Genomic DNA, 22,371 nt, shown 5'->3' on the forward strand with positions numbered 1-22,371 from the left:
TGTCTAGATTGTACACGCAAAAGAAAGAAACCATATTCTTGTAGATGAGCTAAGATATTTTGTTTATAAAAACAGAACAGAAAATCTTGAAGTAATCTTTACTTGTTACATAAGAATGAAGTAAAGGGAAAGAAAGCCAATGCTGAGTTAGAGAACTATAAATTTGAAATAAATATGCAGTATGCAATATTCTTTCTAACACAACTATAATTCTTTGAAACATTACAGACCTCTGGCAGTTAATATTTACCTGGCTTTTAAACTGAACTTGACATTCCTTTATTTCTGTTGGAAATGTTTTTATCACAGAAATATTAGAATTAGAATCACTATTCAACCCACAGTCTCCAAATATTTACATGTTCAATTAAGGAGGATGAATTTTGATGTGCCAAAACTAATTAACTACATGACAATGCCATAAAGAGTCTACTTATCCTACATGCAAGGAAGTAACTGCCATTTTCAGATGTACAGATGTGGCATTTCTTGTCATCAGAACCTTGTAAAAATGTAAAAGTATAAAATGTATAATATTATAGACATGTTTAGTATAAAGAATAAACACTGAAGCAAAGTGGTTTGAGTATTAAGACCTCAGCTAAGTTTTCCTTGAACTTATTACCTTACAAATCTAAACATGAGTCTAGGACCCTCACACAGGCTGAGGCAGTTTATTATTATAAAGTGGCACAAAGTTGTAATAGACAGAGCAAGTGGCTAAAAGCTCTACTACCCTCATAAATTTAAGAAAGCAAAAAAAAAAATTCAGACTCTTGACTAAGTAGTCAAATACTAATAATTCTGAATTATAAAATTACTGGTATATAGTGATCTGTGTGATCTGTTACTTTTATGAACACACTTTGGAAAGAGGGAAGGTGAGTGAAATTATTCTAAAAACAGTGTATGAGAAGCAGAAATCCTTGCTCCATCTTCTCATCTTTCACGAGTAAGTTAGGGAAAGAATAAATGGGAAGTAAAATCATGGTAAAGTAGTGGAGAAAGAGATGGAGCTTTAGAAAGCTTTGGGAATTCCATCACTATTTGAAAGTATTAAGAGATCTAGAGTTCCACTCCTTAGAAAACAGTACATGCTCTGGTCTAGTCTGGGATCAGTTCTGAAAGCAGAGGACCAGGACAGGAAGAAACACTTGCAGGAGATTTAAGGAAGAATTAGGCAAGAAATTGTGTGTGCCTGATAGTCATGCCTTTTGGGGAAGAACGTTTTCTTTAATGTTTCTAGAATACACTGCAATTTATTAATTGAATGAATAAATCTACATTGACCACTTACTATAAGAAAGGTACTTGGGGGAAATAGTTGATTTAAAAAAAAAAAAGGTTTCTGCCCTCTTAAAGCTTAGATTTCAGAGGGAGATACAGGCAAGCAAGCACACAATCTCAACATACTATGATGCCAGGGAGAGAGAACTGCTCTGTAGCAGGAAGCATGTAGGAGAAGAGCTTAACCTAAACTAGGGGGAATGATATTCATGGAACTCTTCACCAAAATGATGCTTAAAGGAACTGTGCTTTAGAAATACAGGCAAGAGTGTAAAGGCTGAGACATAAAGAGTTGAAATGAAGATAATAGGGTGAGAAACAAGGGTCAAGAGTTCAGTCGAACTCAGTGAAGCGTCCTGTACACCATGGTCTAGAGCTTGGTTTTGTCTTAAGAATAGTGGATAGCTGAAGAGGCATGATTTTATTTGCATTTTAGAAAGATCACTGTCTGGAAAATAGATGGTTGGTTGGGGCACAACTAAAGCCAAAGAGCTTAGAAGGATCTTGCAATAAATCATGGGAGAGAAGCTCATGGCTTTATTTAGGATAGAAGTAGTGGGGATTCAGGCAAGTGAGGAAATTTGAGAGGTACCAAGGACATAGAAGGGCCTCCCTGCTGGCTCAGAGGTAAAGAATTTGCCTGCCAGTGCAGGAGACACAAGAGACATGGGTTCGATCCCTGGGTAGGGAAGATCCCCTGGAGAAGGAAATGACAACTTACTCCAATATTCTTGCCTGGGAAATCCCATGGACAGAGGAACCTGGTGGGCTACAGTCCATGGGGTCACAAAGAGTCGGACATAACTTAGCAACTGAACAATAACAACAACAACGAAGGACATAGATGCACCAAGATTTGATGCTTAGTCAAATGTTGGGAGCTTGAAAGAGGGATGTGTGAAGAATCAGTTCAGTTCAGTCGCTCAGTCGTGTCCAACTCTTTGTGACCCCATGGTCTGCAGCAAGCCAGGCTTCCTTGCCCATCACCATGACTCATGGAGCTTGCTCAAACTCATGTTCATTGAGTTGGTGAAGCCATCCAAACATCTAAGCCTCTATTGTCCTCTTCACTTCCTGCCTTCATTCTCTCCCAGCATCAGGGTCTTTTCCAATGAGTCCAATTTTCCTATCAGGTGGCCAAAATACTGGAGCATCAGCTTCATCAATCCTTCCAATAAATATTCAGGACTCATTTCCTTTAGGATTGACTGGTTTGATCTCCTTGCTGTCCAAAGGACTCTCAAGAGTCTTCTCCAATATCACAGTTAAAAAACATCAATTCCTTGGTGCTCAGCTTTCTTTATAGTCCAACTCTCACATCCATACATGACACTGGAAAAACCATAGCTTTGACTAGATGGACCTTCGTTGGCAAAGTAATGTCTCTGCTTTTTAATATGCTGTCTAGGTTGGTTGAAGATTTTCCTCCACAGAACAAACATGTTTTAATTTTAAGGCTGAAGTCACCACCTGCAGTGATTTTGAAGCCCAAGAAAATAAAGTCTGTCACTGTTTCCTTTGTTTCCCCATCTGTTTTCCAGGAAGCGATGAAACTGGATCCCATGATCTTCATTTTTTGAATGTTGAGTTTTAAGCCAGCTTTTCACTCTCTTCTTTGATTTTCATCAAGAGGCTCTTTAGTTCTTCTTTGCCTTCTGCCATAAAGGTGGTGTCATCTGCATATCTGGGGTTATTGATATTTCTCCCAGCAATCTTGATTCCAACTCATGCTTCCTCCAGCCCAGTGTTTCTCATAATGTACTCTGTATATAAGTTAAATGAGCAGGGTGACAATATACAGCCTTGACATACTCCTTTCCTGATTTGGAACTAGTCCATTGTTCCATGTGTGGTTCTAACTGTCACTTGTTGACCTGCATACAGATTTCTCAGGAAGCAGGTCAGGTGGTCTGGTATTCCCATCTCTTTAAGAATTTTCCATAGTTTGTTGTGATCCACACAGTCAAAGTCTTCAGTGTAGTCAATGAAGCAGAAGTAGATGTTTTTCTGAAATTCTCTTGCTTTTTCGATGATCTAGCGGATGTTGGAATTTGATCTCTGGCTTCTCTGCCTTTTCTAAATCCAACTTGTACATCTGGAAGTTCCCAGTTCATGTCCTGTTGAAGGCTAGCTTAGAGAATTTTGAGCATTACTTTACTGCCTGGAGAGATGAGTACAAGTGTGCAGTAGCTTGAACATTCTTTGTCATTGCCCTTCTTTGGGACTGGAATGAAAACTGACCTTTTCCAGTCCTGTGGCCACTGCTGAGCTTTCCAAATTTGCTGGCATATTGAGTGCAGAACTTTCACAGCATCATTTTAGGATTTGAAATAGCTCAGCTGGAATTGCATCACCTCCACTAGCTTTGTTCATAATGATCCTTCCTAAGGCCCTCTTGACTTGAAATGCTGTTTGGGATTGATGAACAATGTATGATTTGTTGAATGAGGAAACAAAGAAGAGAGGCAGATTTGGTTTTGGGGAGTAGAAATAATGAAATCACTTTGTGCATGTTCATTTGAGACATCTGTGGATACCCAATTTAGGATCAAATACATAATTCAGTTTGTGGATTAGGACCTGGATGGATGGATGGATGAATTAGAAAGAGTGTGTTGAAGTTATGGAGATAGATGAGAACTATGAGGAAGAACATATGGCATGAGAGAAAAAGAGCCAAAAATAGTTACCTGATGTGAAATAACATTTCAGAGATGGAGAGAGGAAGATGCTCTGATAAAGGACACAGAAGAAATGTCCAGAGAGAAAGGAAATCAGGAAAGTGTGTAATTATGGAAGTCAAAGGAGGAGTGTGTAGAAAAAGAGAAAGTGCTCAAGAGAAAACAATGTTCAACAGTATTGAAAGTTACTGAGAGGACAAATAAAATAGAGACCATAATATTCTGCTACCCTATTGCAGCTTAGCAGATTCCTACTTGATAGAAAAGAAATAAGCTTTTTGGGGGGCTCCAAAATTACTGCAGATGGTGATTGCAGCCATGAAATTAAAAGACGCTTACCCCTTGGAAGAAAAGTTATGACCAACCTAGATAGCATATTCAAAAGCAGAGACATTACTTTGCCAATAAAAGTCCATCTAGTCAAGGCTATGGTTTTTCCAGTGGGCATGTATGGATATGAGAGTTGGACTGTGAAGAAAGCTGAGTGCCAAAGAATTGATGCTTTTGAATTGTGGTGTTGGAGAAGACTCTTGAGAGTCCCTTGGACTGCAAGGGGATCCAACCAGTCCATTCTGAAGGAGATAAGCCCTGGGATTTCTTTGGAGGGAATGATGCTGAAGCTGAAACTCCAGTACGTTGGCCACCTCATGCGAACAGTTGACTCATTGGAAAAGACTCTGATGGTCGGAGGGATTGGAGGCAGGAGGAGAAGGGCACGACAGAGGATGAGATGGTTGGATGGCATCACTGACTCGGACATAAGTCTGAGTGAACTCTGGGAGTTGGTGATGGACAGGGAGGCCTGGCGTGCTGTGATTCATGGGGTCGCGAAGAGTTGGACACGACTGAGCAACTGAAATGAACTGAACTGAACTGAATGCTTCTTTGTGAATTGGTCAGTCTGTCCAGAGTCCAGTTCCCAATGTGCTGGCGTCTCCATCATATTCACAAACACTGAGGCTCATATGCACCCTCTCAGCATCCAATGTTTTCAATAATCCCACTGATAACTACTATGAGCAAATAAATATATCCCTTCTTCTTTTCCTCCTCCTTTGATCCTCTGCTTTCCAATGAGCATTCAGTACTAAGGAGTCTTAAATGTACAGTTTTGAAAAAGAAAGTCCTCTTAAGTAGAAGAATTAAACAATATCAAGCAAAAATGCCCATGTTGGGGCATTCTGCTTATCTTCTACAGCAGCTCATCTTCAAAATCATGGTTCCTATGGGCTCTTAATAACCTGGCAGCAGAATCACCTCCCACAGGTTTGCTACCAATTAGAAGCAGTCAACCAATTTTTAACAGTCCATCAATTATAGTGCCCCCCAAATAGAATAATCCTTCAGTTCAGTTCAGTTCAGTTCAGTTGCTCAGTAGTGTCCAACTCTTTGTGACCTCATGAATTGCAGCACGCCAGGCCTCCCTGTTCATCACCAACTCCCGGAGTTCACTCAAACTCATGTCCATCGTGTCGGTGATGCCATCCAGCCATCTCATCCTCTGTCGTCCCCTTCTCCTCCTGCCCCCAATCCCTCCCAGAATCAGGGTCTTTTCCAATGAGTCAACTCTTCACATGAGGTGGCCAAAGTACTGGAGTTTCAGCTTTAGCATCATTCCTTCCAAAGAACACCCAGGGCTGATCTCCTTTAGAATGGACTGGTTGGATCTCCTTACCTCCTTACATTTACACAGAAACACACACACACACGGACAGTCAGTTCTCTTCTACACTATTGCTCACTATTTCTGTTTTAGCGAATATTCTTCTTTGTATTATAGTTGATTGTTTGTTTCTTGACTGTGTACCTTGTGGAATCTTAGTTCCTCCACCAGGAAGACCAGGGATCAAATGCATCCCCCAGCAGTGGAAGTACAGAGTCCTAACCCTTGGACTGCCAGGGAATTCCCTGTTCAAAACTAAAGTTCTCAGGGAAAAGCTTCATGACATTGGATTTGGGAATGATTTCTCAGATGTGACACTATAATCACAGGCAACAGAAGCAAAATAAACAGATGGACAGCATGAAATTTATAAACTTTTGTCATCAAAGGGCAACAAACAACAGAGTGAAAAGGCAACCTATGAAACAGAAGAAATGATTTATAAATCATATATCTGATAAGGGATTATATCAAGATAATATAAAGAACTTCTACAACTCAACAACAAAAAAATCAAATAACCTGAGTAAAAACAAAATGTGCAAAGGACTTGAATTGATGTTTCTCCAAAGATAGTATAGAAATTGTCTACAGATATATAAAAAAGATGCTCAACATCTAATCAGTAGAAAAATACAAATCATTAAAAAAAATAATAAAGCCACAATGAGATATAACTTCACATCCATTAGTATGGCTACTATTAAAATGATAGAAATAATAACAAAAGATTTTGAAAATAAAAGTGTTGGCAAGGATGTGGAGAAATTGGAACTTTGGGGCAGCATGGTGGGAATTTAAAATGGTGCCATCATTAAGAAAAAACAGTATGGAGGTTCTTTAAAATATTAAAAATTGCCATGTGATTTGGCAATCCCACTTCTGAGTATATATCCAAAAGAATTCAAAAAAGGATATCAAAGAGATATTTGGACACCTATGTTTATTGCAGCATGGTTCACAATAGCCAAGAGATAGAAGCAACCCAAATGTCAATTGACAACTAAATGCATAAAAAAATATGGTATAGACATACAATGGAGTATTATGTGGCCTTAAAAAAGGGGGGAAATGCTGTCACATGCTACAACATGGATGAATCTCATGGACATTGAACTAAATGAAATAAGCCAGTTACATAAAAAGAAATACTGTGTGATCCTAGTTCATTTGAAATGTCTAAAGTAGTCAAAATCGGGTAGTTGCCAAGTGCTAGAAGAATGGGGGAGCGGGAACCAGGATTTGAGCAGTTTCAGTTTTGCAAGATGTTCCAGGGTTCTGTTGCACAACAATGTGACCAGACTTAATACAACTGAACTATACCCTAAAAATGCTAAAATGGTAAACTTTATGTTGCATCATTTTTGATGAAAATTAAAGAAATTGCTCTTGCCTGAAGCTAAAAACATCAGTCACATTACAGGTATCTTCCATGTCTTTAATCTGATACTCCTATATTACTGTCTTGCAAAATAATACAAAGCTTTATAAGGAATATTCTAATGAAGTTTGCCCTTTATTAAATCTCTCCTCTGTTTTTACCTCAAAGAGATCTTCTTCGGACACACCCCTAAAATAATCTCTTAGAAGCACCATTTCTTTTTTTTTTTTAACATTTTATTCCGTATTGGAGTATAGTTGATTAACAATGTCTTGCTAGTTTCAGGTGTACGAGAAGTGATTCAGTTACATATGAACATGTTTATCTTTTCTTTTTCAAATTCTTTTCCCATTTAGGCTGTTACATAATACTGAGCAGAGTTCCCTGTGCTATACAGTAGGTTCTTATTAGTTATTCACTTTAAATATAGCGGTGAATCACCATCCTCTTTTCTCTACTTTGTCTTCAGAGCACTTTATAGCACTCCCTGACATTAAATATTGTATCTCCATATTAACTTTTCAGTGTCTGTCTCCTCCCTAGAGTGTAAGTACATTAGGACAGGGACTTTGGATTGTATGATTTCAGCAGCACATAGAGCAGTGCATGGTATATGGCAGGCTCTCAATCATTACATACACAAACTGACATTATTGAGAGAAACAGTCTCTTCATGAGAGAGGGAAATTTATCTATTTCATTTATTTCAATTTTTCTTATTTCTTGAATACTTTTGTTTCTGACCTGTTTAAATTAATGAAATTTGGATTTCAGCATGGCAAATCCATTCATTTGAACAGTCATTATAATTTATCACTTACACTGAGCCAATAAGCATCATATATAAAGACAGTTAAAGTAATTGAATTAGTCATATGGCCATATATCATGATGACATATGTTTTTTAATTAAAGGACTTTTTTCTTTACGTTACTAACCACCAAAATTATAGCTCTTGTACTGTAAGCTTTTTTCAAGACTAGATACATTCTTTGTTTTAAGATACTGGTCTATCTCTTGCTTTGTTCATTATTACTTAAAGCCAGTTAATTTTATGTCACCTAATTATTTTTGAATCTTCTCTAAATTTTGGAATTTTTAAGAAATATATTTTAAAGAGAGACTATCAGGTGTGTATTCATTATAGCATAGGTGATTTGAATGACTCTTGTGAACCTGTCCATTGTCATTGTAGACAACAGATTATAATCTAATTAATACGATCTAATAAGAGTCAGCCATACTTTGGATCACAACTCTGCCACTTACTAACTTTGATGGACTTAGGTTACGCTAGTTAAGCTGATTTGCAATTTCTCATTTGTAAAAAGTGCCAGTAATACCTAGGTCACAGGTCTATTAAGAAGATTAAATAAAATAATATATGTGACAGTTCCTGAAAACCCAGCACTCAACACATGATCTGTTTCCTTAGTGTTTTGACCTCAACCTTTTTTTCCTTAATTTCAGCTATATTTTATTGATAATTAGTAAGTGAACTAAATTGAATGTCACTTTAAATACTCTAGAAGAAACGGCTATTTTTAGAAGTTCTATAATCAAACTTTCCATTAAGAGAAAAACCCTTTTGTAGAACAATCCCTCATCTCTAATTTTTATACTTTGAAGTTTCTGTTACGTTAAAACATAACTTTTATTAATTTAAATGCTCTTGGTTAGTGCTATTTGTTTCTTCACCTTCATAATTCAACGGAATGTTTTCATTTTCTCTCTAGACAAGCTAGATAATCAGTAATATAGTAGTAATCACTTTATCTCTGTAACTTTTCCCCTCTGTTATATGCTTTCCTGATCTATTTCTGTAGCTTATCACATGTGAAAGTGAAAGAGGAGGGCGAAAAGTTGGCTTAAAACTCAGCATTCAGAAAACTAAGATCATGCCATCCAGTCCCAGAGCTTCATGGCAAAAAGATGGGGAAACAATGGAAACAGTGACAGACTTTTACTTTTGGGGGCTCCAAAATCACTGCAGCTGGTAACTGTAGCCATGAAATTAAAAGACGCTTGCTCCTTGGGAGAAAAGTTATGACCAACCTAGACAGCATATTAAAAAGTGGAGACATTACTTTACTGACAAAAGTCCGTTTAGTCAAAGCTATGGTTCTTCCAGTAGTCATGTATGGATATGAGAGTTGGAATATAAAGAAAGCTGAGTGCCAAAAAATTGATGCTTTTGAGCTGTGGTGTTGGAGAAGACTCTAGAGAGTCCCTTGGACTGCAAGGAGATCCAACCAGTCAATCTTAAAGGAAATCAATCCTGAATATTCATTGGAAGGACTAATGCTGAAGCTAAAACTCTAGTACTTTGGCCACCTGATGTGAAGAACTGACTCATCTGAAAAGACCCTGATGCTTGGAAAGATTGAAGGCAGGAGGAGAAGGGGATGACAGAGGATGAGATGGTCGGATGGCATCACCAACACGACGGACATGAGTTTGAGTAGGCTCCAGGAGTTGGTGACAGACAGGGAAACCTGGCATGCTGCAGTGCATGCAGTCTCAAAGAGTTAGACACGACTGAGACTGAACTGAACTGATCGCATGTTTTAACTTATGCTAGGCAGGGGCAGTGGCCGGCCGGCGCACTAACCGTGGCCGAGAGCTACCACACGTCCGAAGTCAGGGACAGTGGCCCAGAGTGCCAGGCTGCGACAGCGCAGGAACGGCCGGGAGGAGCCACCCCGCGTCCGAGGTCAGGGGTGGCCGGGAGAAGCCACTTAGCGCCCAAGGCCAGGGGCGGTGACCCTGAGGAGCCACCCCGAGCCCGAGGCCAAGGTCGAGAGGGTGGCTGAGCAGGCACAGGAGGGCCTAGAGGAGCTATCCCACGTTGAAGGTCAGAAATGGCGGTAAGGAGATACCCCTCGTCCAAGGTAAGAGAAACCCAAGTAAGATGGTAAGTGTTGCAAGAGGGCATTAGAGGGCAGACACACTGAAACCATACTTACAGAAAAGTAGTCAGTCTAATCACACTAGGACCACAGCCTTGTCTAACCCAATGAAACCAAGCCATGCCTGCAGGGCAACCCAAGACTGGTGGGTCATGGTGGAGAGGTCTGACAGAATGTGGTCCACTGGAGAAGGGAATGGCAAACCACTTCAGTATTCTTGCCTTGAGAACCCCATGAACAGCATGAAAAGGCAAAATGATAAGATACCAAAAGAGGAACTCCCCAGGTCAGTAGGTGTCCAATATGCTACTGGAGATCAGTGGAGAAATAACTCCAGAAAGAATGAAGGGATGGAGCCAAAGCAAAAACAATACCCAGTTGTGGATGTGACTGGTGATAGAAGGTCCGATGCTGTAGAGAGCAATATTCACAGGAACCTGGAACGTCAGGACCATCAATCAAGGCAAATTCGAAGTGGTCAAACAAGAGATGGCAAGAGTGAACGTTGACATTCTAGGAATCAGCGAACTAAAATGGACTGGAAAGGGTGAATTTAACTCAGATGGCCATTATATCTACTACTGCAGGCAGGAATCCCTCAGAAGAAATGGAGTAGCCATCATGGTCAACAAAAGAGTCTGAAATGCAGTACTTGGATGCAATCTCAGAAACGACAATATGATCTTTGTTTGTCTCCAAAGCAAACCATTCAATATCACAGTTATCCAAGTCTAAGCCCCAACCAGTAACCCTGAAGAAACTGAAGTCGAACAGTTTTATGAAGACCTACAAGACCTTTTAGAACTAACGCCTAAAAATGATGTCCTTTTCATTATAGGTGACTGGAATGCAAAAGTAGGAAGTCAAGAAACACCTGGACTAACAGGCAAATTTGGCCTTGGAATGCGGAATGAAGCAGGGCAATGAGTTTTGCCAAGAGAAAGCACTGGTCATAGTAAACACCCTCTTCCAAGAACACAAGAGAAGACTCAACACATGGACATCACCAGATAGTCAACACCAAAATCAGATTGATTATATCTTTTGCAGCCAAAGATGGAGAAGCTCTATACAGTCAACAAAAACAAGACCAGGAGCTGACTGTGGCTCAGATCATGAACTCCTTATTGCCAAATTCAGACTTAAATTGAAGAAAGTAGGGAAAACCACTGGATCATTCAGGTATGACCTAAATCAAATCCCTTATGATTATACAGTGGAAGTGAGAAATAGATTTAAGGGCCTAGATCTGATAGACAGAGTGCCTGATGAACTATGGAATGAGGTTCATGACATTGTACAGGAGACAGGGATCAAGACCATCCCCATGGAAAAGAAATGCAAAATAGCAAAATGGCTGTCTGGGGAGGCCTGACAAATAGCTGTGAAAAGAAGAGAGGCGAAAAGCAAAGGAGAAAAGGAAAGATACAAGCATCTGAATGCAGAGTTCCAAAGAATAGCAAGAAGAGATAAGAAAGCCTTCTTCAGCAATCAATGCAAAGAAATAGAGGAAAACAACAGAATGGGAAAGACTAGAGATCTCTTTAAGAAAATTAGAGATACCAAGGGAACATTTCATGCAAAGATGGGCTTGATAAAGGACAGAAATGGTATGGACCTAACAGAAGCAGAAGATATTAAGAAGAGGTGGCAAGAATACATGGAAGAACTGTACAAAAAAGATCTTTACGACCCAGATAATCATGATGATGTGATCACTCATCTAGAGCCAGACATCCTGGAATGTGAAGTTAAGTGGGCCTTAGAAAGCATCACTATGAACAAAGCTAGTGGAGGTGATGGAATTCCAGTGGAGCTGTTTCAAATCCTGAAAGATGATGCTGTGAAAGTGCTGTGCTCGGTATGTCAGCAAATTTGGAAAACTCAGCAGTGGCCACAGAACTGGAAAAGGTCAGTTTTCATTCCGATCCCAAAGAAAGGCAATGCCAAAGAATGCTCAAACTACCACACAGTTGCACTCATCTCACATGCTAGTAAAGTAATGCTCAAAATTCTCCAAGCCAGGCTTCAGCAATACGTGAACCGTGAACTCCCTGATGTTCAAGCTGGTTTTAGAAAAGGCAGAGGAACCAGAGATCAAATTGCCAACATTTGCTGGATCATGAAAAAAGCAAGAGATTCCAGAAAAACATCTATTTCTGCTTTCTTGACTATGCCAAAGCCTTTGACTGTGGAAAATTCTGAAAGATATGGGAATACCAGACCACCTGACCTGCCTCTGGAGAAATCTGTATGCAGGTCAGGAAGCAACAGTTAGAACTGGACATGGAACTGGACATGGTTCCAAATAGGAAAAGGAGTACGTCAAGGCTATATATTGTCACCCTGCTTATTTAACTTCTATGCAGAGTACATCATGAGAAACGCTGGGCTGGAAGAAACACAAGCTGGAATCAAGATTGCTGGGAGAAATATCAATCACCTCAGATATGCAGATGACACCACCCTTATGGCAGAAAGTGAAGAGGAGCTAAAAAGCCTCTTGATGAAAGTGAAAGAGGAGACTGAAAAAGTTGGCTTAAAGCTCAACATTCAGAAAACAAAGATCATGGCATCTGGTCCCATCACTTCATGGCAAATAGATGGAGAAACAGTGGAAACAGTGGTTGACTTTATTTTGGGGGGCTCCAAAATCACTGCAGATGGTGACTGCAGCCATGAAATTAAAAGACGCTTACTCCTTGGAAGAAAAGTTATGACCAACCTAGATAGCATATTCAAAAGCAGAGACATTACTTTGCCAACTAAGGTCCGTCTAATCAAGGCTATGGTTTTTCTCGTGGTCATGTATGGATGTGAGAGTTAGACCGTGAAGAAGGCTGAGCGCCGAAGAATTGATGCATTTGAACTGTGGTGTTGGAGAAGACCCTTGAGAGTCCCTTGGACTGCAAGGAGATCCAACCAGTTCATTCTGAAAGAGATCAACCCTGGGATTTCTTTGGAAGGAATGATGCTGAAGCTGAAGCTCCAGTACTTTGGCCACCTCTTTCGAAGAGTTGACTCATTTGAAAAGACTCTGATGCTGGGAGGGATTGGGGGCAGGAGGAGAAGGGGACAACCCAGGATGAGATGGCTGGATGGCATCACGGACTCGATGGATGTGAGTCTGAGTGAACTCTGGGAGATAGTCATGGACAGGGAGGGCTGGCGTGCTGTGATTCATGGGGTCGCAAAGAGTTGGACACGACTGAGAGACTGAACTGAACTGAAGTAACTATTAATTAATTTTTGCCTGTATTAATTTTTAATCATAAAAATAATTAATTTTTAATCACTGAGAAGCAATGATATTGAGAAAGAACATCACTCCATATCTAAACACATACGTTTGATTCATAGAATCTTTGAATTATTTATATTTATATAGGAGACTATGTTCTTTGTACAGGTAAACTATGACTTCGTTTATCTTACAGCTTTACGGCTTGCTACTATTTATTTCCCTCAAGTAATCAAAAAAATTAAGCTTATTGTGGCTATTTAATAGACTCTGCTCGATCTGGTAACAAACTGTCTACTATATGTTAGGATGAACAACACTTAGTAGGATCATAAATAATTTGAATGTATACTAATGCTTGTTAACCCAGGTATTTAATATATTAGACTACTTTCTTAAATTCCAAGGATGTCAAGTGCAATAAGAATAGAATTTCTTTTGGTTAATAGTATGTGCATGCATGAATACTAAGTCACTTCAGTTGTGTCTGACCCTTTGTAACCCTATGGACTGTAACTCCTCTGTCCATGGGATTCTCCAGGCAAGAATACTGGAGTGTGTTGCCATGCCCTCCTCCAGGGGATCTTTCCAAGCCTGGGGATGAACCCGGGTCTCTTACATCTCCAGCACTGGCAGGCAGGTTCTTTACCACTAGCGCCACCTGTGTGTGTGCTTAGTCATTCAGTCCTCTCCCACTCTGCGACCACGTGGACGGAGGAGCACCACCTGAGAAGCCCTAAATAGCACAAAGTTTTAACCAATTTTTATATTGCTTCTTTTTTCTAATCCTCAACCCTAAACAAGCAAAATAATGGGAACAAGTATATCAGTGTTCCTTTTTTTCATAATAGTTCAGGCTCTGTGTCTACTGGGTACCTGAAGAGACTTAGCACACACACACACCACTAGGTACATAGTCTCCTGGTCCTCAGCTACTTGAATTATTTTCATCCACTTGGAGGTGACTTTATCCTTTAAATTATTTTTGCAAATGTCACTCATTTGATTAAACTGGGTGTTTTTAGTGGATATATTTCTCGGCAGCTTCCTTTCTCCTCCTCTTTTACCCACCTCATTTTCCCTTTTTTATTGCCTCCCATGAAACTTAGAACATGAATGCATCCTGCATCTGGTCACCTTTATCTTTCTTTGCACTATCTCACTACTCAGATTCCTCCCTTTTCCTCCTTTTCCAGAAACCTTGGTTTTGATTCTGTTCTTTGGGAAGATTTTAGATAACTATTAGTACTTGCATTCTTTATTTCCAAGGGAATTTAATTCCTTATGATTCACTGTAAATAAACCAAAAATATTCTAGAGTTTCTCTGATATGATAACCACATATATATATATATATATATATATATATATATATATATTTACACCTCTGCCCAAATGTTACTGAAAAATTAAATTCTGCTTCTTCAACATGACTGCAGATATTCTAGCTTGAGTTAAAAATGGCTTCATCTGAAGATTAAGAATTACTCCGTTTTCAAACCACTATAGAAAACTATAGGGAGATTTCTCAAAAACCTAAAAATAGAGTTGCCATATGACCCAGCAACACCACTCTTGGCATATATCCAGACAACATTATAATTCAAAAAATATATAAGCAGCCCTATATTCATATAGCAGCACTATTTACAATAGCCAAGATATGGAAACAACCTGAATATCCATCAACAGATGACTGGATAAAGAAGATGTGTTATATATAACAATACCATAGAATACTACCTAGCCATTAGAAAGAAAGAAATAATGCCATTTGCAGCAACACAGATGGACCTAGAGGTTATCAGACTAAGTGAAGTAAGCCAGACAAAGACAAATACCATACGATTTCCTTATATGTGGAATCTAAAATATGACACAAATAAAGTTATTTATGAAACCAAAAAACTCACAGACACAGAGAATAGATTTGTGGTTGCCAGGGGAAAGGGGAGGTGAGAAAGGGATGAACCGAGAGTTTGGGATTAGCAGATGCAAACTCTTGTATATAGAATGGATAAAAAGTAAGTTCCTACAGTATAGCATAGGGAACTATATTCAATATACTGTAATAAACTATAGTGGAAAACAATAAAAGAATTATTCCATTTTCAGTTAAAGTGTTATGCCCAAGTCGCAAAATCTCCCGATGACCACCAGGGAGCCGATATCCGATGCAAAAGCAAGAGAGTTTTTATTACCAAGCTCAAGCTGGGGCTCCCACCGTTACCGATGCAGCAGCTAAGGAGAGGAGCCCCGAACTCTGGGTTACATTGCTTATATAGGGTATTCTCGCATGAAAAATTCAAAAAACGGGAGTTTCCGGGTTGGGAGACGTCTAATTGGTTACCTTCTGTGGAAGGGTTAGGTGTTGGGTTCTGATTGGTTTTCATTTCCTGGGCTGGCCACGGGTTCTGATTAGTTCCCATTTCCCAGGCTTAATTCGAATTTCCTGGGCAGGTTATAAGTCCTGAATGTAAAGTCAGGAGATCCTAATCTGGGATCTGATTGGCTCGTAGGTGGTGGCATGAGGTCAGGGGATTTCCAAAGACTCTTTCCTCAGAACTCTAAAATGGAGTCTTTTTTTTTTTTTTTTTTTTTAACAAAATGGGGTGGCTTAGGTCCTTCAAAAGTATTCATCAGTTTAAGGTTAAAAATAATGACTGTCTTCATGTGACTATTAAGAGGAAAACAATTTTTGATTGTGAAAATGACTGTGCCCCAAATTCAGTTTTACTCCAAACATTGTCTGTAGTACTTTTATTGGACTATTTTGTTTAATTTTCCAAACAAATTTTAAACCTATCATTTAAACAAAATTTTACCCATTTTTTTTCTAAACCAATGAGTACAGGCAAAGTACTTAAGAGAATTTAATTACCTAGCAAATGTTCTCTGACACATTTATCATTAAGTCATTTGGGCCAGTAAATGCAAAGAAATCAGATCCTGTCCCTCTCCAGACCATCAGAAGATGAGCGTGAAAAGAGTGAGACTATAAGTCAGCACAGGTCAGTGTCTGGAGATTAAAAAAAAAATGCTTCAATGATAAGTTTCCATCCTTTTTATGAAAAAGGCCTAGATCAGTGAGTTGTGGCTTTGGAGATAAAAGGTGTCATTTTTGGAGGGTGGGATGAAAATTGCTTTTCAAGCTGGAGTGGTGGCAGAAGAAGGGTCTCTTCCCAAGAGAGTTTATTACTTGCCCATTAGAAGGCTTAGCATCAAATCCCACCTTGGGAAGATCTAAACAAGGGTTATATGATAGCTGGGTCCCCCTGCAGCAGTTCATAGTGTGGGCAGAGACAGCCTCATTACCACCCAAGCTGCTCCGACCCGGACCACAGTGTGACGTGGAAAGAACAAAGAAAGGGGAAGGAGAGACATGTAATATGATCTATTATTTTGCAATTAACTCAAGACTAGCCCCGGTCCACTGTCAGCACTCTCACTGCACACACCACACACTCACACACATCCGAGATTGGATCCAGAAACACTAAATCAATTTCCCCTTTCTCACCCTCAGTGGGGGGACTAGACCAACCTCACCTTCTCCAGCCTGAAAACCTAGCTTCCAAGACCCTCAAGGACCAGAGTACAAGGTTCTTCACTCCTCTGAAAGAAAGCCACCTAGAGAATTCATTTATGCATATTCCTCTTCCATTACTGTTTTTTGATGTATGTTTCATGATACAGATTTCATCATGCAATTTACATGCAAATGATTAGAAAAATCTACATATTGCCTAATTAAATTCATCTATAATTACAGCTACTAATTGGTCCAGCATCCTAGGAAAGTGCTAGTTAGCACTGATTACATAACTACCGCCCCTGACCTCGGTCGCGGGGTAGCTCCTCTAGGCTGCTGCCCCTGACCTCGGAGCCCAGATAACTCCTTTCTGCTGCTGCCCCTGACCTCTGACGTGGGGTAGCTCCTCTCGGCCGTGCTCTGCCCGTCGTCGCAGCTGCCCATGCTCTGCGTGGCATTGCAGCCACCCGCACTGGTTAGTTTTTACTGAGCAACTCATAGATATGCATCAGATAGCTTTATTCCACTTGGAGCTATTCCACATTCAAGGTCAGGAGGGGCGGCAGTGAGGAGATACCCCTCGTCCAAGATAAGGAGCAGCGGCTGTGCTTTGCTGGAGCAGCCAGTGAAGAGATACCCCACGTCCAAGGTAAGAGAAACCCAAGTAAGATGGTAGGTGTTGCTGAGGGCTGCTGCTGCTAAGTCGCTTCAGTCATGTCCGACTCTGTGCGACCCTGTAGACAGCAGCCCATGGGCTCCCCCATCCCTGGGAATTCTCTAGGCAAGAATACTGGAATAGGTTGCCATTTCCTTCTCCAATGCATGAAAGTGAAAAGGCAAACTGAAGTCGCTCAGTCGTGTCTGACTCTTAGCAACCCCATGGACAGCAGGCAGACACACTGAAACCATGATCACAGAAAACTAGTCAATCTAATCACACTAGGACCACAGCCTTGTCTAACTCAATGAAACAGCCATGCCCTGTGGGGCCACCCAAGACAGGTGGGCATGGTGGAGAGATCTGACAGAATGTGGTCCACTGGAGAAGGGAATGGGAAACCACTTCAGTATTCTTGCCTTGAGAACCCCATAAACAGTATGAAAAGGCAAAATGATAGGATACTGAAAGAGGAACTCCCCACGTCAGTAGGTGCCCAATATGCTACTGGAGATCAGTGGAGAAATAACTCCAGAAATAAATCCAGAAAGAATGAAGTGATGGAGCCAAAGCAAAAACAATACCCAGTTGTGGATGTGACTGGTGATAGAAGCAAGGTCTGATGCTGTAAAGAGCAATTTTGCATAGGAAACTGGAACGTCAGGTCCATCAGTCAAGGCAAATTGGAAGTGGTCAAACAAGAGATGGCAAGAGTGAACGTTGACATTCTAGGAATCAGCGAACTAAAATGGAATGGAAAGGGTGAATTTAACTCAGATGACCATTATATCTACTACTATGGGCAAGAATCCCTCAAAAGAAATGGAGTAGCTATCATGGTCAACAAAAGAGTCCGAAATGCAGTACTTGGATGCAATCTCAAAAAAGACAGAATGATCTCTGTTCGTCTCCAAGGCAAACCATTCAATATCATGGTAATCCAAGTCTATGCCCCAACCAGTAACGCTGAAGAAGCTGAAGTTGAAGGGTTTTATGAAGACCTACAAGACCTTTTAGAACTAACACCCAAAAGAGATGTCTTTTTCATTATAGGGGACTGGAATGCAAAAGTAGGAAGTCAAGAAACACCTGGAGTAACAGACAAATTTGGCCTTGGAATACGCAATGAAGCAGGGCAATACTGATAGAGTTTTGTCAAGAGAACGCACTTGTCATAGCAAACACCCTCTTCCAACAACACAAGAGAAGACTCTACACATGGACATCACCAGATGGTCAACACCGAAATCAGATTGATTATATCTTTTGCAGCCAAAGATGGAGAAGCTCTATACAGTCAACAAAAACAAGACCAGGAGCTGACTGTGGCTCAGATCATGAACTCCTTATTGCCAAATTCAGACTTAAATTGAAGAAAGTCGGGAAAACCACTAGACCATTCAGGTATGACCTAAATCAAATCCCTTATGATTATACAGTGGAAGTGAGAAATAGATTTAAGGGCCTAGATCTGATAGACAGAGTGCCTGATGAACTATGGAATGAGGTTCATGACATTGTACAGGAGACAGGGATCAAGACCATCCCCATGGAAAAGAAATGCAAAACAGCAAAATGGCTGTCTGGGGAGGCCTGACAAATAGCTGTGAAAAGAAGAGAAGTGAAAAGCAAAGGAGAAAAGGAAAGATACAAGCATCTGAATGCAGAGTTCCAAAGAATAGCAAGAAGAGATAAGAAAGCCTTCTTCAGCAATCAATGCAAAGAAATAGAGGAAAACAACAGAATGGGAAAGACTAGAGATCTCTTCAAGAAAATTAGAGATACCAAAGGAACATTTCATGTTAAGATGGGCTTGATAAAGGACAGAAATGGTATGAACCTAACAGAAGCAGAAGACATTAAGAAGAGGTGGCAAGAATACACAGAAGAACTATACAAAAAGATCTTCATGACCTAGATAATCATGATGGTGTGATCACTAATCTAGAGCCAGACATCCTGGAATATGAAGTGAAGCGGGCCTTAGAAAGCATCACTACAAACAAAGCTAGTGGAGGTGATGGAATTCCAGTGGAGCTGTTTCAAATCCTGAAAGATGATGCTGTGAAAGTGCTGTACTCGGTATGTCAGCAAATTTGGAAAACTCAGCAGTGGCCACAGAACTGGAAAAGGTCAATTTTCATTCCAATCCCAAAGAAAGGCAATGCCAAAGAATGCTCAAACTACTGCACAATTGCACTCATCTCACATGCTAGTAAAGTAATGCTCAAAATTCTCCAAGCCAGACTTCAGCAATACGTGATCCTTGAATTCCCTGATGTTCAAGCTGGTTTTAGAAAAGGCAGAGGAACCAGAGATCAAATTGCCAACATCTGCTGGATCATGGAAAAAGCAAGAGATTCCAGAAAAACATCTATTTCTGCTTTCTTGACTATGCAAAAGCCTTTGACTGTGTGGATCACAATCAACTGTGGAAAATTCTGAAAGAGATAGGAATACCAGACCACCTCACCTGCCTCTTGAGAAATCTATATGCAGGTCAGGAAGCAACACTTAGAACTGGACATGGAACAAAAGACTGGTTCTAAATAGGAAAAGGAGTACGTCAAGGCTGTATATTGTCACCCTGCTTAAACTTCTATGCAGAGTACATCCTCAGAAACGCTGGGCTGGAAGAAGCACAAGCTGGAATCAAGATTTCCGGGAGAAACATCAATAACCTCAGATATGCAGATGACACCACCCTTATGGCAGAAAGTAAAGAGGAACAAAAAAGCCTCTTGATGAAAGTGAAAGAGGAGACTGAAAAAGTTGGCTTAAAGCTCAACATTCAGAAAACGAAGATTATGGCATCTGGTCCCATCACTTCATGGGAAATAGATGGGGAAACAGTGGAAGCAGTGTCAGACTTTATTTTTTTGGGCTCCAAAATCACTGCAGATGGTGACTGCAGCCATGAAATTAAAAGACGCTTACTCCTTGGAAGAAAAGTTATGATCAACCTAGACAGCATATTCAAAAGCAGAGACATTACTTTGCCAATAAAAGTCCGTCTAGTCAAGGCTATGGTTTTTCCAGTGGTCATGTATGGATGTGAGAGTTGGACTGTGAAGAAAGCTGAGTACTGAAGAACTGATGCTTTTGAACTATGGTGTTGGAGAAGACTCTTGAGAGTCCCTTGGACTGCAAGGAGATCCAACCAGTCCATTCTGAAGGAGATCAACCCTGGGATTTCTTTGGAGGGAATGATGCTGAAGCTGAAACTCCAGTACTTTGGCCACCTCATGTGAAGTGTTGACTCATTGGAAAAGACTCTGATGCTGGGAGGGATTGGAGGCAGGAGGAGAAGGGGACAACAGAGGATGAGTTGGCTGGATGGCATCACGGACTCGATGGATGTGAGTTTTAGTGAACTCCAGGAGATGGTGATGGACAGGGAAGCCTGGAGTTGGACACGACTGAGCGACTGAACTGAACTGATATAACTTTACCTGAAAGCAGACCCAATACTTAGTTTTTACCCACACTAGCTAATTAAGTAAAAATTTATTGCTAAAAACTTAAACATATTAGCATGTTTTGTATATTTTAAATTATCACTATGGTATGGGAAATACCAAAAATGCTTGCAAATATTTTAAAATAAAATGCAAAATATTATTATTTTTATGTACATATTTATCAGAAAGATCAAAAAATAGCTTAAAAATCATTAGAGCTAACCATTAAATATTTGGAGAAAGAAGGAGAGAGAGAGTGATTCCACTAAAGAGTAACAAGAAAAAAATATAAATTACCTGTATTAATATTTTAATATGAAGGCATTATATTGAGAAAACAATACTATATCAAGATGAATAAATGAAATGGTATCCCTTGTTATTGATTATAGACATTATTTTTAAAATATATACTCACCTGTAATTGCTTTCCAAGGTTAACTGAACCCGCAGTCTCAATAGCGCACATGTCTTGCAGGAGAAGCTGGGGCTCTTCTGGAGGTAAACATGCACCTGGCTCTTGAGTTGGAGAAGGTAAAGGAGGATTGGTGGGATGAACTGCCAGATAACTGAGCAGACATGTGACCACATACCTAAGCTGCAACATTGCCTGGTGATCCTGTACCAATCTCCTGAGAATATAAGACATAATTCCCTGCTTTAAATCCACCTTCCAAATCTCATACAAAATGTCCCTACTGGGGAAAGCAAACTTGGAACTCTGTGGGAAATGGAATTCTGTTTAATATATTTGCAAGTTAGCTAAGTTGACACAATACAAACTCACCACAATACAGATAAAAATTTCTCAGAAGTAGTGATTTATGGAGTTTTGAGGGCATAGAATAATTTTCTAAACATGACGCCAAAGGCAAAGACCTTGATGGAAAGACTGAAAGATACGACAATAAAAGTTTTAAAAATTTTTGTTTGAAAACCCACCAAAAGGGGCTTCCCTGGTGGCTCAGTGGTAAAGAATCTGCTTGCCAATGCAGGAAACATGGGTTCTATCCCTGGTCCCAGAAGGTCCCACATGCCGTAGAGCAACTAAGCTCACACACCATGACTACTAAGCCTGTGCTCTAGAGCAACTACTGAGCCCTCCTACCACAGTTACTGAAGTCCATGCACCTGAAGCCTGTGTTCCACAGCAAGAAGCTGCAGAAATGAGAAACCCATGCACTGCAGCAAAGAGTAGCCCCCCCATCTAAACACCCCCCCAACCGCTCTCCCCCTCAACGCAGCAACAAAGACCCAGGACAGCCAAAAATAAATAAATAAATAAAATTTTAAAAACCAACAAAACCTGAATGTAATTAATTTTAAAAAAGAAAGAAAGAAAAAATTAGGGAAGTATTTGCAGTACAGCGATAGACAAATGGTGAGTCTGTTTAATATATAAGAAGCTTTTCAAATTAGTAAAAAAGAGATGAACCCATGATATTTTAAATTTCAATAGATAATTCAATTCACTAAAGAAGAAAAAATAAAACAGCCAAAACACATTTTTAAACATAAAATTCACTGGAAATCAAATAAATGCAAAAGGGTATTCTC

The 22,371-nt window shown here is 40.0% G+C and overlaps 1 protein-coding gene across 1 annotated transcript in view; it reads right to left on the reverse strand.

Moving 5' to 3' along the window:
* The window catches only part of LOC138444648 (uncharacterized), a 223,798-nt gene that overhangs the window by 63,773 nt on the left and 137,654 nt on the right, over positions 1 to 22,371 (reverse strand). Inside the window, exon 2 of the mRNA XM_069597989.1 lies at positions 21,233 to 21,333. Within this exon, the coding sequence (XP_069454090.1) occupies positions 21,233 to 21,333 (101 nt within the window). The remainder of the gene's footprint in view (positions 1 to 21,232; positions 21,334 to 22,371) is intronic.

Source organism: Ovis canadensis, chromosome 8 (genome assembly GCF_042477335.2).
Source record: "Ovis canadensis isolate MfBH-ARS-UI-01 breed Bighorn chromosome 8, ARS-UI_OviCan_v2, whole genome shotgun sequence".
In the NCBI taxonomy this organism is placed as follows: domain Eukaryota; kingdom Metazoa; phylum Chordata; class Mammalia; order Artiodactyla; family Bovidae; genus Ovis; species Ovis canadensis.